Source organism: Centrocercus urophasianus, unplaced genomic scaffold, assembly GCF_019232065.1.
Source record: "Centrocercus urophasianus isolate 14NV4802_14NV808 unplaced genomic scaffold, USGS_Curo_1.0 seq_12, whole genome shotgun sequence".
Taxonomy (NCBI): Eukaryota; Metazoa; Chordata; class Aves; order Galliformes; family Phasianidae; genus Centrocercus; species Centrocercus urophasianus.
Window position 1 is genome coordinate 28,176,313 of NW_024884364.1, and position 19,523 is coordinate 28,195,835.

The 19,523-nt window shown below is 43.8% G+C and overlaps 1 protein-coding gene across 6 annotated transcripts in view; it reads right to left on the bottom strand.

Moving 5' to 3' along the window:
• The window catches only part of TIAM1 (TIAM Rac1 associated GEF 1), a 143,586-nt gene that overhangs the window by 52,410 nt on the left and 71,653 nt on the right, over positions 1-19,523 (bottom strand). For all 6 annotated transcript variants that reach the window (XM_042810473.1, XM_042810471.1, XM_042810474.1 and 3 more), the window contains 7 exons: positions 14,188-14,635; positions 11,746-11,918; positions 7,676-7,900; positions 6,097-6,282; positions 3,356-3,502; positions 1,399-1,473; positions 184-354 (listed from right to left, as the gene is read on the bottom strand). In XM_042810473.1, the coding sequence (XP_042666407.1) occupies positions 184-354; positions 1,399-1,473; positions 3,356-3,502; positions 6,097-6,282; positions 7,676-7,900; positions 11,746-11,918; positions 14,188-14,635 (1,425 nt within the window). The remainder of the gene's footprint in view (positions 1-183; positions 355-1,398; positions 1,474-3,355; positions 3,503-6,096; positions 6,283-7,675; positions 7,901-11,745; positions 11,919-14,187; positions 14,636-19,523) is intronic.

Below are 19,523 nucleotides of genomic sequence, written 5' to 3' on the forward strand. Positions count from 1 at the left end.
TTCCTGCACAATTCAGTGTAATTCACATTTTTCATCTAACTTACAGCTGATCACTCAAACACAGTGCCGCCTGAGCACTGGCATAGGAAAAAAACACTACGAGGTTCATCTGAAAAGGCTGAAATGAAAGGGCTCATAGCTGCAGACATTTGCCCTGCTCCAGGGCACACTGGCAGCCTTTACCTTGCAAATCATCTCCAGCACATCTCGAGAGGTGTCCCCGGGGCGGATGACTGTCAGAGCAGGCTGGTTGTTCGGCAGGCAGAACCAAGACGGCGTAAAGTACTCATGAACCCAAATATCACAGTCAGGATTGTGCTGATGGACGCTGCTCAGTGCCACTTCTTTTTCCCTCTAAGCAGACAAAATCCATTATGACTAGAGGAGCCCAGTAAGATCTTCTTCACAGTGTAAAAAACGTTACATACTGTACAAAAAAAACCTCTTATAGTAAAGACATTTTATTCATAAACACAGGCTGAGGGCTTGCCTGGACTGGAAAACTTTGCCATTCTACCTGAGCAATGTAAAGTGTGCCTCTCCAAGCCACCCACACAGCTAAACTGGTGCAATGTGTGTATCCTGGGATTTCAGCCTATGGCTATTGAGAATGCTAGGAATGCAACAAAAAAAATGAGAGTGATAAAAAAGAGTTCTAAAATTAAAACTTGAATGCACTTCATCTCCCAATCCAAAAATAAACCAATCCAAGGCCAATAAAACTGAAATGTTACATCCAGAAATGCCAAAGTAGCAAATCTTAGCACTTATTTTGAATTTCCTGTCTATTGTACGTCCAAGTTAGACTATAAGCTATAAATCTCCACGAAGTGATGGGGCTGCAAAATTCCCATTTGCTTCAAGTGGGCTCACGCAGCTAAATACATATTCACTACATGAAGAATGTGCCCCTTAGCACTGTCTTAATGCTGCTTTATAGCTGGCTTTCTCTGGGGAAAAAGAAAGCAGTTGTAATTGTCTCTGCAAATGCAAAAGCTTGCAGAAGCACGTGAAAACAAAACAGAGAAACACTGTGCTTCATAGCTGCAGTAGCCCTAAATTATGAAAACCCCACATGGCCAACACCACAAGGAGCCATTTCCCAGACCCAGCAATGACTGCTCCTCCTGCGGACAGGCACCTCCCTGGTGTGCAGTGCTGATACCTTTCTGGGCCTGGCGCCTCCTCTGAGCTCAGGATGCCATGCACTGCAAACAGTTTTGATGACAAGCAATCAGTTCAGACCGATTGTAGAGCAGCCACCAGCCTATGCTATAGCATGCAGAGGCTGCTCTCTGCTCCTATCCCAGGGGCTTTGTGTCTCCTTGCATCCCAAAGCCAATGCTGCATTTAAGCTGTGAATGGGAAGGAGGCAGCTGGAGAGCTGGTGTTTTTTACCTTGCCGTCCGGGACTGTATCGTCAAAGATTCCTTCGAGAGATTTCTTTACCGAATCGACTCCTTCACCAAACACCTGAGGAACAGAGCAACTCTGTTTTAAAACACAAGTGTACATCTGCTCCCTGTGCAGGACAAACTAGGGCCTGACGAGATTGATCTGCTGCAAAAGTTGGCAATGAACAGTGTTATCTAATACTCAACATAGAAATCAAACTGAAAAATAAAAACATTCATCTCAAAAACACAGAAAATGAAAATATCAGCTTGTTAGAAAGGATGGGGAGCAGCGGACAAGCTGGTGACTGGACACCACGCTGAAAGATCAGATGTCAGCTCTGTTTAGTGCTCTGTCACTAGCTTACACTGCAGAGCTAGACACCTTTTACCTCCTTTTGTGCTCAGTTGGGTGGCTGCATCACACTGTACTAGACAGGCACCAGACAAAACACACCTGCAAAAAACAGTCTGCCCTGTGCACAGCTCTTACCTGACAGCTGTGGAGGGGAAAAACAAGGTTGTTACTGCAACTGAAACTTGAGCTTAAAACTGGAAATCTAAGTTTCATAGCTATGCATCACCACAGGTTTATGATCGAGTTGCTGGGTTTGACTGTTAAGTATACTGCGCCTAAAATGAAGCAGGACCAATCACTCCACTTCAAGAATTTAGAGCTCACTGCTTCAACTCTGCAAATAGCTGCATGCTGCTACATATGAGCAGGGGAAATACATTCAGACATTACATTTGGAGTTTCCCACGCTTTCTCAAAACTTCGTTTCTTGACTTTCTCCAGCGCGACTGTTCTTTAACTTGGAACAAAATCCCTCTCCATGCCTGGGAGTAATGGAGGAGTTATGGGAGTGAGGATGGGGATGGGGATGGGGAGGAAGCATGAAGAATGCATTTATTCCCATCAAAAGAAAAAGAAGGCTGAGCTCAGGAAAAACACAGCACTGAGGAGATAGCACAGGCAGGATCGTAGCTAAGGATAAGAGATTGTGCTTGATGTGGGGAAAACAAGTACAAAATAACATGGATGCCTCAGCACCAGCGCGAAGAATTGAGAATGTACTCACAGAGCATCTGGTGCTTCTCAGCAAAACCCAGAGCTCTTGCTCAGGCACTACATACTAGGTGAACATCTAATGTCTTACTAAAAAGAAAGCTAAATAATTTTCCAGCATTAATCCCCTGCTCAACAAAACAAACACCCACTGCTACGTTGAAAGAAGTAATCACAGTGCACGGAACAAAATGTGTTCCAAGCCTTTCCCCCACCTCCAAAAGTGAAAGAAAGAGGAGAAAAGCCTTCATTTCCTGCAATTAGATGAGGTATGGCTCTCAAAAATTGAAAGCTGTAACTAGAGATGTTTGGAAAGAACAACAGGGAAGTACCTTCCTACCACATTTTCTAGAAACATCTGAGGAGTGAAAGGTTTCAGCTTTTGCTTTTTAAAAGTTCAAAGTGACTGACTCTCCTAAATACAAACCTTGTTACTTCAGAAAGTTTTCCCCAAACTTAGCCACATTTCAAATATTTTACAAACCCATACTTTTAATTTAAGGAAATTAAAGTTTCCATATTTTTTCCTTTTTTAAATTTTGTTACAAAACTGTCTTTCTTTTATATTGTTGCCTCACTGTTGAGTTTTGGGGAACTATCTCTAGCAAAAAGCAGAAGCAGCAAAAATGCAGCAGTAGTAATGTAACCTAATCCGCAAAGAAGGGTATGAACTCCAAATTGCACTTCAGGATGCTGAGGTACACTTATCTGTAATTAGTCACTGATTTTTGAAGAGGATATGGAATGTGACGGCTACATACCGTGAAAAATCAAGCAGACAAGTTTTAGGTTGGATGTGTAAGTGCTTGGTGTGACTTTTTGCACGAGCTACATTCTGCATGATAACAGGTCAGCTTGAAACCGCTTGTGTCACAAACTCCCACACGCTTACCTGATTAATGCTTGGCCTCCCTTGTTTTTTCTTCGAGGTAGTATCCAGCCCCCAGAGAGAAGAAAACCTGCTTCTCCGTTTGCTGGCAGATCTGGACATGGCTTGAGTCCTTCTCCTCACACCGGACTCCCCTGTGCGAGCCGCCACCTGTCAGTGCCACATGGTTTCACAATCAAAGGTTGCAGCATCCCACCGCACCGCTGCTTACATAATCTAACAGTGAAATATCCTTACAAAAGAGACAAAGGCTGTAATAACAACGCGTGCTCACAACAGGGACAATCTTGTTGCTGCCAGGCTACCTCCTTCTCACTGCAATTTAACTCATTTCTTCCAGTGTCAAGAATTAAAAATTATTACGGACGGCATCACATGTTTTTTGGCATTCAAGTTGAGGAGTTTTAAAGCAGCTTTTTCAACCCAGAGCAAAACCTCAACATCAATGAAAGTGTTTGGGGTTCGTTCTTTTTTTTTTTTTCCATTTTATTTTCTAAGGAGGTTTCAAAGCTGAACACACAAAGCCTTCAGAGGGCAGTGAGGTGCTGGCACAGCTGCCTAGAGAAGCTGTGGTGCCCCATCCCTGAAGGTGCCCAAGGCCAGGTTGGATGGGGCCCTGGGCAGCTGAGCTGGTGGGGAACAGCCTCACTTGTGGGTTGGAGCCTGATGATCTCTAAGATCCCCTCCAACCCAAACCATTCTGAGATTCCATGATTCTATGAAAGCCTGACATTTCAAAAACTTGACTGCTGCTTACAAAAAGTTTGGTCTTTTTCTTTGCTCCTTCCTGTGCAAGCACTCTAGGCATCCTGAACCGATTCATAACTTTTACAAGGCCAGACAAAGGCTTGCAGATAGGTCACGGTGTTTAAAACCTACACTTCCTTAAAGATACACAACATCTGAAGGTGTGAGCAAAGCACAAGAAAAAAAGTGAATTGAAGTGATCCTTTCAATTAGAGCAGTGTTAACTGCTCAGATATTTGAAAAACGGACCAAAGCAACTCCTTCAGAAGGGAAAGCTATTTGCTTTCACTGAGACCAAATATTTGGGGAGCATTATCCAAATAAGGAAACTCTGGTAGAAATTACTGCAAGCTTAGTCAGAGATGCTATGCTTAGGCCAAAGTTTAAGCAGATTTCCCATCCAGAGGTGGAATCAGGACAGCTAGCTCCTCTCTTGTGAAAAAGGGAGTGGTAGAAGATGGCAGGTACAAACGGTAGCAAAAGGCAAAGCTAGACAGACAGACAGACCTACCCTGCAGACTTGGCCAGGCGCTTCCTGGAATGCCTTTGTACTCTATTCCCACACCCAAAACTCACAAAATATGACAACCCTAGCTGGAACAGCCAAACCTCTGAGTGATCCCTCAAGCTAAGGAGCTGAGAAACTGGTTGTTTGGGTGCATCAGATACAAAAACCTATATAAAGATGGGAATAACAGAAAGCTGGCTTGTGTACCCAGGGAACCATCACTGTGTGAGTAATGGTGATTCTTGTTCAGGAACATTGAGAAATCAAGGAAAAGGAGAACTTGAAATAACAGCTTCTTCCACAGCTTGGCCTTTCTTAGCTGTGATGCATCTCTTAGCTGTACGTGGGACACTGTGCAGAAAGGCTTAGCCCATCCTCTGGCTAACACAGTGAGGAACATCAAGTGAGCCAGGGATGCGGTGCAATCACCACGCAGTATGCAGCTGGAGCCTGAGACTCACTGCACCATATCCATGAGGGCACAGAGGGACATGTGAGTCTGCTTCAAGTAAAAGCAAGCACGTGTCTTCTCCAACACAACATATTCAAAACATTTTTTTTCACTTGGCTCTCAAGAGACACCAGCATGAAGAAGCAGATTGTTTTTCAGGCTAACAGTGCTTTGCTAGATGCAAAAAAATAAGCACAAATGTAAATTACAGCCCACCACTTAAAAAAAATACATAAATCCACCAGCAATTAACAAGATGATGACGCTAATCTTTTCATGTATAAAAGAATAAAACGCCCCTTACTGAATTATAGCTCTAGTTTCAATTGAAGGGTATAGCTGACATCTACAAGACAACAGTGGAGTTCAGCTATTTCTCTGAAGCTCCAGGAGCCCAAGACAAAACTACAGAATTATGATTGAAATTCATTAAAAACCCCACCGTTTTACAATGCATTTCCCTGTATTTTTAAAAGCTGTGTTGTTACATTATTTACATTTAAACAACCATTTTAAATATGTCACACCATAAAGAGCAGAGAAGAACATTTCCCCTTCATGTGGAGCATGAGGTGTTGATCACTAGAGACAGGATATTAGACTAATTGGTCAGTAGCTTCATCCATATGGTAGAAAGTAAGCCATACCCGAGACAGTCTAAGCCAACACGTGCTGAGAGCCTCAGAAAGACTCTCATTGACATCACAGGGTTTTTGGATCAAGCCCATCAACACAGACATCAGAGATGAGCCTGTTCTTTGTGACAGGAAGTCCTGTTTCTAGAAAGCATGTTCAGTGTGCAAAGCTGGAAATTAGACATGGTTCTTCCGCTTTTATAACATCATGGCTCGCAAGCATCTGCTTGTTAGTTTACATCCAGGACACACACATCTTTCAGGAAACAGAATAGTCTGCATGCTAAAGTAAGGGCTCACCCCACAGATACAGACTGCTCTTTCTCAACGTGATTTTTGTAATGGGCACGTGAAGAGATTTTCAGGTTGGCAAAGATGACCCCTGGCTTCTGTCCAAACTTACCAGTGCGTGGAACGAAGAGACTGAAAAGATTCCAAGGCGGCCCATTGCAACTTTAGTTGGACGGCTGGCAAAAGCAAGCAGTCTTTTAGGGTTTGGGAGCTCCCCTCCTTGGAGACTAGCCAAGTAACAGCGGTACCGAAATAGATCCATCTGGAACTGTTCAAGATTTTGTTCCCAAACAAAAATCTGTACACAGAAAAGATCAAGTGAAATGAAGAAGTTTGAAAAATGTCCACTGTTCCCAGCAAAATATATTTTTCACCAATGCTGATCTCATTTTCAAAGAAAAGAAACCTCGATTCACTCTTCCCTACGCTCTTAAGCCCAAAAAGGATAAAAAACCCACAGTTTTTAAAAACTTTTCATTAGATGTAAAACATCTTTTCAGTGTTCAAGGCAGAAGCTTTCTCCTGGGACAACCTCCCGTTTGATACAATGCTAATTAATAGCATTAACATTCCATTTTTAATTTTCTTTGTATTCCAGGATTCTTTACTGAGTATTCCCTTAAGAGGCTTCTTTCACGCATCAAGGGCATCTAAGAAACAAGAAGACCAAAAACCACCCAAGTTTCACAAACAGAGTACCCCAAAACAGCTGCAGCAGCACTGCTGTAAGCACAAATGGAGCTCGCTATATTTGAAAAAAATGCAGTGCACTGGGAATAATTAATCTTATCAGTGGAAGAGCACTGTAATCAGCCTATGTGAGGAATTAAATAATTCAAATTGCTGATAGGAAACGGTTTCAAAGTGTTTAGAAAAACTCCTTTTCGTCAAAGGAGAGACTGCTTTGCCCTCTTACTGTCACTGACAGCCTTTGAATGGAACCCTTTCAACAGCAGCAAGCATCTCCTCTCTCAGCTCTTCCCATAAGTTTCTAAGGGTACAAAATCCCTTCAGTTTAGCACATTATGGCCCCAGCCACTCCCTACAGTTTGCATCACAGGCACATTTGGCAGCCGTGGCAAAAGAGCTACAAACTAATGAAGCAGGCACCATATGTTAGTTTCCTAAAATAAGGTGCTGCTGCAACAGTAGGAGAGACTTCTGCTCTAGGCTCTCTGCTTCTCAAATGCAACTGTATTGTCCACTTGAAGTCAGAAAGACTTGTGGGGGCTTCAGCCATGAGATCAGGGCAGATCCTTCTAACTAGAAGAAATCAGAGATGGCTTCTTCATCCCATCTACTGGTTCAAGAATCAGCCTCTTCTATGCTGAAGACAACTGTGGCAGCAGGATTTGTTGGTCTACAGTCAGCTCTCACTACAACATCCTGCTGCCTCTTGCCCACAGTATTCTGGTAGCCTCTTTGCTCCCCTAAAGCTCTCACTAATGCAGGCAGCAAAATCCTTTGCAGGAAGATTGAAAGAACCTGTGCTGTAGCTTAGAGCGTGTTGGGTGGATAAATTGTGCAACTTGGGCTGCTGGCAGTACTCTGCAAACACACATCCTATCTACTCAGGGGAGATCTGCCAGCACACACATGCAGCAGAGTGGGGACAGACAGAGGTACCACTAAGGTGAAGAAGGCCTTAAACATTTGTCAGGGGCCCATTTCACACAAGCAGGCAAGATTACTTGATCCAGTATGGTCTTCTTCTTCTTGGAGTCCGTTACTGAGGACAGCTGCATTTCACCCATTTTCTTCATCTTCTCATCCATATCGATCTTCTGCTCCAGCTTTTTTATCTCTGTTTTCAGGAGTTTGACAGTGTCCTCTTTGTGATGCTGCCTTGCAACTGCAGTTGCACAAGCTGAATGGATTGCAGTGATCCAGTTCTCGAGTTCGGTCTGGCTACAGGTCTGAAGAGAGGGAAAGAGGAAAAAAGAAGTCAAGATCCTCTTTAAAATTGATTGGAGATTAACAACACAATTCCAAGGAGTTTTGTTTCCCTTTGATCGTGAGAATCAAAGCCTTAAATCCACTTATGAGAGAAGTAATAAAAAAATCATACTTAATCAGGCCATTTTTAGCACAGCACTAGGCATTCAGCACCTAAAATTACACATATATCTATGTTTTGCAGCTGTACAGTGTTTCCCAGTAAGTTTTTAGGAATTCAATACAATGTTTCCAGAATATGTAGCTCATCATTTAATAACATTTTCTAAACTCTCAGTTCCCCAAGGCAAATAATGCAGCAGCCTCTGTGCTCTTTGCAGCATGGAAAGCTTTTTTGGCACGCAACAGTTAATAATAAATTAATGACATAAAACCTGTCCATGATATCTATTACTAGCTATATTATGATGCAGACGAAGCTTTCTGCTTCTGGAGATCCCAAAGCTCTCTGAAGATTACCCTATTACTATTTAAGGCAAGATCATCATAAGTTTTACAGCCCCAGCACTGTCACTTCCCAAGCTTGTGTAGGACAGTTTGGGAAAAAGGGGAAGCTTTAGGCTGGGCAGTGGACATCAGCATGTGTTCCTGGAGGAGGGCATTTCTGATTAGAGGCTTTTGACACAGAAAAAAAAAAATACTTCAAAGCATTCCTTTTCAAGACTTTCAAAATAAAACATAAATCTTCTCGGTCTTCTGACAAAACCTCACTCCCTTTTACAGTACATTGTAAAACAAAATTTACAGTCAAGTCAGGGTTGCAGCGGACTTGCTCTGAGTGCCAGCCTTTCGCAGTAATCACACTGGTATTTGGCTCATGGTTGAAAAGGTAGCAAAGTGCCAAACCACCTTGTTCTCATTAAATTTTCTGATGATACCTGCTTTATAAATAGACAGCACAGTATGACTTCTCCAGTTGCCAGCAAAGATGAAGAAGGTCATCCTACTGCTCTACTTGCAGTCACAAGTAACAGCTAAGGCTGCAGCTTCCCAAAGCCATGGAAAGATTCCCACAGAAGCACAACTCTCAGAAATCACTCAGGTACAGACTAGTCTTCAGGTCAGTGCTCCCAAAAGTTTTGTGGGACTGAAACAGGTGAAACACGCACGTCCCAAATGACATTATCTTCATTAACTCAGGTTAGGAACACTAGGAAAAGACAGGGTCTACGCCAAAAAAGCCTGCTCTTCTACTGTTTTTTCATGTCTTCAGTAGGCACTGTACAAAGCAGATTGCTAAAATTGGGCAGGTTCCCTACCCAGGTAGTACTACTAACAGGCCCTCATTCATAGATGCAGGCTTACAATGTCTTACTGCTACTGCAGAAGGCATGTTAAGAAATCCTCATGCCTGAGGAGTTTCTGCTGCAAGGTGAGAAACTGCAGAACAGGATTCACTTTGCTTTCATCAGGTGGTGAAACCTACCACCTCCAACAGGAGAGGGTACCACTGGACTTGTAATGAGATGCTATGTTTTGTTGATTCCTATAAAAGTATAGTAGCAAGAGGTCATCTTTTTATTTTATTCAATTGTAAAACATTATCTGCATACTTTTAGTTTCAGGTTTCATCTGGGCTTCTGGGGAAGAGTTAAACAAGAAAAGGAATGTGGAAAGGATTTTAAGAGTTCAAGATCCTTCTGGTAGAGAAGTAGGCATGGGGAGTCACTCTGCTTCTCAGTGGAAAGGACCACATAAACAAGCTGCAAACATCTGATACATATGTAAGTGGTGTCACAAGTTGCACTGAGCTCCTGGAAAATACATGTGACATCTACAAGTAATGGATTTGTGTAGGCATGATAAGAACTGACTGAGCAAGGAATTATAGTGTAGGAGGTACGTGATGTCTCTAGGTGCAATGCAGTGGGAAGGCTTACAAGATGTCCAATATCTGTACGCGTCACAAAGTAACCCTATTTTTTTCTCCCTAAGTATACAGTCTCCATAGGACTGAAAATAATCTTACTTAAGTCTGTGGTGTCTTCTCTATAAAATCACTACTACAGCAGTGTATCATGTGGGGATATGTATGTATGACATTAGTAGTTAAGCAACGCTTAACTTGAACAGCCATATGCATACTTGGGCTGCTCTGAACACAGAAGAGCAAGCCCTACAGCACAGTCACTAGCACTTTGTTTCTACCACTGTGGCTGATCTACCCAAATCCATCCCCTCTTTCTCTTCTGCTTCTGCTTCATTAGAGTTGCATGAGTTCTCTGACAGAGGAGACATGTCACATAAAAATTATTCCTTTTCATTTGAAAAGGCTCACTTTTGCTATTTACTACAAAGTTACAAGAAAATCTACCCATGACATAATGACACAGGGTTTTTAATGAATGGCACCCTATGAAATGTGCTGCATGTGACCTTTTCACTATTTTACATCTACTGGCATTAATTTTATGAGAATTAAGGTTTTCCCTTAGAAAACTGGAAGGAAAATAATTTGTATGAGTGGACCAGGAGGAGGTGGTGCTTGATGGTCTTTCAAATACATGCTGAGACCACAAGCACCACGCTTTCCTCCCAGATGAAGCTCTCCAGGTGGCAAAATACATTTACCCTCTCCAAGAAAGGCATGAAATTGAAGAGGGACAGTGCAGTATTCCATTGTGAGGGGAAGAAAAAAACCAAGCTGAGGCAGCAGAGAAGAAAAAATCTGCTGTTTTAAGTATACAATCAGATAGTCTCTTCAAGACGTAAGCCATCACCACTTTTGAGTCAGCAAAGTTGTTTTATTTTGTACTAGTTTGAGAATCTGGTCATTTGTTTAGGACAGCAAAAAGGACCTACAGTATAAGCATAAAGATGTGCTCGTGGGGGGGGGGGCGGGCAGAGGGGGAAGGTTATGGCAAGTAATTTCTGGTTTAAGAAAGCAAGAAATTCTGAATATACTGTCACTGAAAAGGGAAATTAAACATAAATAAGCAATTCCTTCAGTTAAGAGAACTGAACCCAAATAGGAGAAAATGGCACCACCTCAATGTAGGTTGGTACTTAGAAATAAGGGGATCACACCTTGACTAGTGACCAACTGTGATGAAAAACTGGAATGCCTCCCTAAAAAATCACTCAAGGAAGCAGTAGTTATCAAAAAGATTAAATATGCTTTAGTGAAATACATCAATTAATGTTTGATCTTCAGTATAAGCTCTGGATATATATACTCTGCAATGTTCAGACATCTCTATTTTCTAATTTAGAAAATATAAATAATAATTCTAAATAATAATTTAGTGTACTGTCAAACAGCAGCACAATTTTGACTGATGCCTGAATTCTGCACAGCCGTCAGAAATGAAAAACGCATCATGAGTTCCAAGGACTTGGTCATGTAAATCAGTCTAGCTATTCCACAAGCTCCTATCCTGGTTATACACCTCTTTCAAGACACAGAGAAGTGTCACAGTTGAGGGATCACTCTGTGTCCCCTATCTAGTAATTGTACTCATCTGTAGGTACACCATAACTGCACTACAAAGCAATGCAAAATTTGTAGTTTTAACAGAGATGTCAAAATTTTTCTTAATTGTTACTTTGCACCAACCATCTAGACAAAGAGGATCCTGCCAGGCAATAAAAACAGATCTGACAGAGATTCACATATGGTGTTGGGTCTCTTGAGTGGCCTTTACAAAATATATCGTGTCCTTCCTCTTGCACTGCCAGAGGAAAATCTCAAACCTACTGGAGTCTGCAAGATTTTTTCATTGATTGGAACTAGCACTAAGATTCCCTCCTTTGTCAGTGGAACAAAAAAGAGAACAAATCTGTAAAACCTTCAGTCCAAACCAACCTGAAAGAGGAAAGCGTCCCCAAGAGAATTGCTGAGACAGAAAACAAAGTCCTTCTTGGGGTGTTCAGGCACCGCTTGCACTATGCTGTTTTCCACCCAGACGGCGTGCTTTGGGATGCTGTTGTGGTCAATGCCGGATCGGCCATCAGTCTCATAAAAAAACAACGTGCATCCTAAAAGAGAGAATCAGATATTAGCAAGCAACATACTTAAATGCAACAGCCATTCTGCACCTATTCAGAGCTAAAACTTGGGACTGTACATCATCCATCAAGCTGTCACAGGGGTGAGAGAGGATTTGCCAGGGCTTGTTCAGGTTTTCAGCCCTGTGGCAGACAGTGCTAGCAGCAGCCCAGCCAGCTCTACACACCTCCAGCCGTGCAGTGCACCCAGCTGTATCCCAGCAGAGCCATTTTGTTCACCCTGCGACTGCTTAAACAGCTGCAGATATGAGCAGGGAAGGTCACAGGCGGTAAAACACAGCCCTGGATGAGACCTGTCATTATAAATCCCTGTGGGGGAGTCCTCCACAGCCACCCAATCCCGCCAAGGGAGCCCAAAGGAAGATGCAGGCCTGGGAGCACAGCCCCTCCAGCAGTGGCAGCCAGCTGCAAGCTGGCCCTGCCAGCCCTGCTGAGCAACCAAGAGCCCGGGGCACACCTCGGCCTCAGCCTCCTGCAGCTGATAACTACTGCAGTCCCTCCAAGGCAAAGATTGGGCTGCTTAATTACTGCATGCAGATGAATAACTGGAAGGAGAAACAGACTGGAATGAACTGTGCTCGCTGAAGTCACACACACACAAAAAACCCATATTCCACTGCAACATTTCAACTATGACTCACGGTGGTGATATGGACAAAAAACAAAAAAAGCATTTCAGCTGATGACGGCAAAGAACCTGCTGGTTTTACAAAATAATCGTTATGATTCTCTGGGGGAAAACAAAAAAAGGAAAGGTATAGCAAATCTGCAACTCTAGGGTCTCTTTCTCTCCCTCCCACCTCCCGATATAATCTCCAATTGTTTAAAACTGAAACTGGTGCGTTGTTTCTCTTCACTGGAAACAGCCCTTGGTGCAAAGTGATGCCCTGTTACCCAGCCACACAGAAAACTATTTGCAGACAAACAATTGCAGCTGTTAACTTCAAAGCCCTGTTTAAATACTAACATTATTAAGGCACAGCAATCTAAGGAGCAAACACTCCACTTGAGTCAAAGCACTTTAAAATAACATCTCCTCTCTGCTCATCCTTCCTCTTTCTCCTCCCAGATGGCCCTTTGTGTGCCTGCTCTTCACAGCAAGACCTTCCTGCCGTGGGGCCGCTCTCAACAGATCAGGGCTTTCCCCTGCCCTCTCACCCTAGGCGTCTCCTCTTTTGTTTTCCCAGCCTCTTGAACTACTGCAAGGAAGAGCTGGGCCATGCCTTTCTCCTTGGTTTTAAAATAGAGCTGCAAGTGCTCTTTGGGAAGAACAGGACTTTAACCCAAGCTTTTTGGACAGCCCCATGCATAGCAGGAGATGCAGCCCGCTGCTCTACCTCCTCCAAAGAGCAGACCATGCTGGTCGCAGCTGAGGGGAAAAAGCCCAGTCCTGATACTGCAGGCTTTGCTCCTCATTTTGTTGCATAAAGATCAACGAGAGGCTGTTTTGTGAGGCCAGCTCCTAAGTTTTGCTGCTTCTTTAATGTTTAAAGTGCTCAGACACCAAATAGGATGGAACACCACTGCAAAAATTCACAGAGTGAAGGCTGCGAGGATTGGGAAGCTGAGGAGGCCAGCAAGGAGGCTGGGTGCTGAGGGTTGGATGACTGGTCACCACTATGCCACAGAGGAGTGACAGTCTCCTAAGTCACAAGCTAGCCTTGCCAACCAAACCACAGCTTCCTGACCACACTACCAATGTGTTGTAACTCACTAGGCGTTACTACCCTTGGAGCAAATAGAGGCCTCGGAGAACAAGGTACAATTGGTGCAGAGCAAAACAGGAATGTATAGCACAGCAGAACCCGTGCACAAACATATGTCAGCAGCCACCGTCTGCACTAGAAACCTACATTATCAGGTGCATGCTGGCTGCTCACAGGTATTTGGTCCATCAGCAAGCCCTAGACATGCCTCTTAAAGGCAAACACCCAGGCATCAGAGAAGCCATCCCAGATGATGGCACCAGGACCCCTAAGTATGAACCCTGCAGCACAGTCACAAATCTTTGACAACTCGCATGCCATAACGCAAGCATGACAACAGCAATCAAATAAAACTCTCCAGTGAAAAATCAGGACCATTTCCTCATTCTTGCTACTAACTACCCAGACAACTAATTACCACGGCAGCTTTTTTAAAGAGCCTGGCCTAGAGGTATATTCAACTGCTGTAACACCCATCCCAAGGATCAATGCGGACTTCTGTTTGAATGGACACTTCTACGTTTGCTCTGTACCTTTCAGGGAAACCCAGTAGTGCTTCCACTTCCTGCGCGTGGCCGACTCCACTTTCTTATTCTTTTTGTGCACCAAAAAGTTTTTCACTGCCAGAGCACCGGCTTTCCGTACCGTACCCTGGGCAGCAGTCAGGAGAATGTCTGACTGCCCCGGGGAGCTGAGCGTGCCGCTGCTCTGCTCATCGCTGAGGGCAGAGCCGGCCTCCTCCATGTTCTCACTGTTGGTGGTGCTCATCTCCAGCTCCCGGCGGAAGTTCTCATAGACCCCCTGGCGAAGCCCGTCGCCCGTTGAGCTGCTCCCGCTGTCGCTGCCGATGAAAGCCCGACTGGCTGTTGGTGAGTAGCTCGAGTTGGTGGCATTGGAGCGTCTGGAAAGGAGGTCAGTGTCGGTGGCTGCTCCCTCAATCCCACTGTCAGTGAACTCGCTCCCTTCACCCACATTGACATCCTGGTTGAAAGAGAAAAACAGCTTGAGGTGAAGAGCACGCTAAGTGTTACTCAGCCGAGCATGGCCTGCAAGAGACCCAAAGAGAAATAGAAATTCACAAGACAAACTGCACTTCTTCACATTCCTAGTTTGTCTGGCACTGGAAGATCTCCATATCTTTCTTCTGAAGACAAAACCTCAAAGAAAAGTTACAGCAGGCAGAACTTTCAGCAAAGTTTAAAAAAGACCAAAAACACAAACACAATTTCAGGTGGTGTCTTTTCGGCCGTAGCGTTTTGGAATACAACACACAGCATCATTTGTTTACATTAGGCTAAGTTAACAGCACTGAAGGTTTTGCAAAACGAGAACATATGGCAGCAAAAACTGCACTGTCGAGAAAAGCAGCAATCGACCTACGCATTTTGGAAAGAAAACATTGGTATTGTACCTTCACACCTACAGATGAAGATGTATTTTAGACATCCCAAGACTGTCATTTGGAAATTATATAACTGCAAAAGTACCTTTTCTTTCTGCTAAGAAGTTAATGCATCTGAAATTACTCCTGTATGGTGTTATTTCTACAACCCCTGATAATGGGCCAGAATGTTATTGTGATAGATCCTGCAAAGATTTCAGTTCCTGGTCCCCAGGAACTTGCAGTTGAAAGATCAGAAGAGGTAAGAATATGACTGGCTTGAGCAAGAAAGGAAACAGCATGACTGAAGTTGGGTTTTGAAAGGTGGTGCGCTGGTGATTCAGCCTGTCCAGTGCAGCATGGCAATTGTCCAAAGGAGAACTGTCAGGGACTTCACAGCAGTTTCGCATCCAAGGGACAAGTAGCCCAAACTAAGATCAGGGACCTAACCATTACCATCTTAGCACACAGAGATGCTTTGATGGCAGCTTTTGAAGGACAAATAAAGGCCAAGCCCTTTAAGTGGAGACAAACCCTATGTTTGATACTTAGGAGAAGAGGGAGAAGGGGAAGAAGATGCAAAGTGTGAAATACAGCCAAAACAATGGGAATTTCAACCTCTACTGTTCCTACACATGAGACTAGTGCTTAATTTACATGATTTTAAAAATAAATAAATAAAGGAGACTCTGCAAAGAGGTGGCAGATTGCATTATTAAGCTTGAGAGAGAGAGAGAGCAAACTTCTAGGTGCTGACTTGAGCAGAAGTCTTCTAAGTGGCCGGCCAAAAGCAAGTGCGCAGAAACCAAGAAACCCTCCACCAAGCTCTGCCTGAACTTTTTCTCCTGTGGAACAAGAGCTGGATGAGGAAACTTCAGTGGGAGGGGAGAGGTGTTTCTGAATTTGACTAACTTATAAGGCATTAATTTGTAACGGATGGGCTCGTTCTTTATAAACACTATTTCTCCAGGGAGACCTGGAGTCCAGCTGGAAGAATAACCACTTCCTTCCCCACTCAATGAGCACAGTTACCCTAGTCAGTCTGGTAATTTAATGCAACACGTAGTGACAGACAAGCTGTTCTGGACAGGCCAATATTCCTCTACTCCCACTGCATGTGAATGATTTGAGCAGGGCTTCCCGTAAATGCAGTCATCTGCCCGTACGGAGCAGTTTTAACAACCAGACTTTTTCTCCTGCTGTTCCAATACACTTGTTTTTTTGGAATCCACTTATCCTCCCATTTACTTCAGCACTGCAAACGAGGGATATCTACAGAGGGAAATGTGTGCTGCTCAGAAACCACTGTTTACAAAACACTGCTGCGAGTGAAGTTTTGCGCTCCATCACAAAAAGCTGGATGGTGCAACTTAGGATGACAGTATTCCATATGAGATCCCACACTCAGAGAGCCAGGACTGGCATGGGTGCTCTGCACCCCTACGTCTGAGGCACTGCCCCTTTGTCAACACAGCTAACTCAGTGTAACAACAGGGTGCCAAAGAACTGAACCAGACCCCTTGTACTTACTGCAGTAGTCAGTCAAACTAAATGACTGCGTTCTGCATTTCCTTTCTGAGGCCCTCTTCCTCTGTAAATGTTTTTGAAGGGAGAAAATGTGTCAGTGGTATAGCATAAACAAATTTGCATTTTGCAGGGAACGTTATGCAACTGTGGCAACGAAAATTATTTGAGGTTTTATCAGATTTTTATTTTAGTAAATGACTTAGGAGATATGCAGTCAGTCCTGTATTATTTTATCCACGCATATAAAAAGTACAGTTTATTTCAAAATTTCACCTACTGAAACCTTATAAAATATATGTCACTAGCATTGCTTGGTTTAAAAAAACAGCGAGTTACTTCAACGATCAAGTTGAAGGAGCTGAGACTTGTCATGCAGCCGACCAAGGCAACACCAAGGAGTTGGTGCTCCTTAACAGATCCAGGTAATTTTTTCAAAAGCAGAAGCATACCCAGAGGTGCTTCAGCAGAGTGCTGCAATGCAGGCTCTCAAAATTCCTCGTGCCCTGCATGACGCAGTCTTCCTGTGTACCCTTGATGAGACACAGTGTCATTCGCCTCAGTTTCCCAATCCATAAATAGGAACTGTACTCAGTAACTGACATAAGGGGATAACAGCCTATTATTAATTAAATTTACAAAATGGTGAGGATGGAAAAGCCAGAGGCTCATGAGCTTAAATTCTAGGCAACACTGCAAAAGTCTTTATATGTTACCACAGTGCAAGTGACATGCTGGATGGGTCAAAAGGCATTTTTAGTCTTATGCTTCAGTCTTGCCCTAACCTTCCTGTGCTTGCTGCACTCCCTTTCCCTCTCTGAAACACCCCGTATCAAACATTTCTAACCAACAGATTCAGGAGGTTTGGGGGGGAGGAGGATCTGGGTACACAAAGGTCAGAACGGTTCAAAACTTACAGCCCACTAATATTGTTCATGCTCATGAATTATGAAATGTAGCATTCACTGAGATTAGCGCTTTAGGAAGTCTGCTGTATGAGATGATTGGTCTACGGGCCTACGGGTTAGTAGGGTTAAGAGCATTCATTATACAGGTCTTTGACTTCTGAGTTCCTGCTGTAATGTCAGCTAGTTCTCATCAGAGGGTATGAAAAGCTCTCAAGAATCAGATTGCATCTGCTGTGGCCGTCTCACAGCGCTATAATCTGCACACTGAAGGGCATTCAATTAAGAGTTCAGCAGAAAGCACAGAGGTTTAGTATTGTGCTGCTGCAGAAATGTGCTGAGGATGAATGGGTAATATTCCCAGGACTAGCAGCAAACCGTAGCAGGGTTTGATCGGCACATCACTGGGGGCACAAAATTCCTGCCATAAACTTTCAAATGAGGATGCCTACAGCAGAGCATCCCAGCTCCCACTGTCAGCAGCACGGCTCCCGCCTATGAGACTGATGGGGACTAAGGCCCCAGCTTTGAGGTTCAGCCTTTGAAGTACCTGCTGACATGGCCACCGCAGGCTAGTGCCCAGATGTGAAGTGAGCATTGTGTAACCTTGATGAGACCTATTTAAAAATTACTCACGTTTCCTGCTCAGTTTTTCCAAGAGCCCCACAGGCAATGGCCACGTCTCCATGGATGACTTATTACTGCTCCACGTCCACAATGGGATGTGCCACAGAGGCTTGCTAATGAAACAGATGTTTCACTCCCTGACAGCAGTTCCAGGTAAAGCTTCTCGAGGCTGACAGTTAACTACAGACACAGCTCAGCCCTCATTACTCACCTCTCTGGCTCCTGCCCAGGTTTTCTGCTGCTCTCTGTCAGGATGCAGACCAGCATGTGCCAGGCACATCACAGGAGCTGGGAGACAGCTGAAGATGGTAGAATGCACATTCCTGGAGCCTGGAGTTTGGGACTTTATGCCCAGAATAAAAGCAACTACCACTAAATTACTCTGGACTTCTAATTATTATTATGGAGGGGCTCCATTTTCTTACTTAAAAAAACAAAAGTTTTATTCCACTTTGTCTAAGATTCAGGACACTGAACCCAATATTTCACACCTCACCAGAGACCTTGTGTTTTGTATTTTCAGCTTGGCAAACAGTTGTTTCCACACAGGAATATTTTTTTGCCTAGATAGACTATCATAGGAACCAAATGCAAGACTGAAACTAAAATCTGTGCAGCCCCACTTAGCCTTCCCCCTGCTGTGTACCTAGCTCTGGGCCTGGGAGGGCAAGAGAACAAAGCAAGGGGGAGGTGGAAATCATTTAATTGGTCACACAAAGTACAAAACATGCAGCAAAGAAAGTGTATTTCCTCTGAGACAGAGAGATCAGGGAAGTCGTGGGAATGGCAATTCCTGCAATTTTGCAAACAGAATAGGTCTCAGTCCAAGATGACAACCTGAATAAACAGGCGCTTTGTCCTTTTGATATAAGATTGCACTGTGGAAGGCTGGGAGAAAGTAGCAGAATGACCCCTGGCTGAAGGAGAGAACTAAGCAGGATCTGTGCTACCCTATGCAAGTGCCTAAATGGAGAGTCAGTGACCACAGCTTCCACAAGCATCCTGGATCCCTGAGGTGGCTGAAGATGATGGAACAGAGGTACCATTTCTTACTCTGACAGAGCTATCAAATGGTTGTAATGTTCTAAGACTATGAAAAAAAGTTCAACAGAGACTAATCAAGGGAAGGGGGGAGTGTGGGGGGGGGAGAAGGTGGAATGCTCCATGTCGGAGCGATGCACCACAGAATTAAAAACTAGAGACAGAATGAATGCTGTCATTGTTAATAACAACAATGAAATGAGGCCCAGCAAGAAGGCCACGTGCCAGAACAGCTAAAACAGCCTTAATAGCATTCAAGTGTAATGAAGTGGAATTATCACAGTCCAAATCAAATGCAGAGATTGGATAAAGCATTAGTGAAAATATGAGCAACCTACTTCTGAATACTCATGCAATGAGCACCTCTACACGTCCACTATGGTCACGTTTG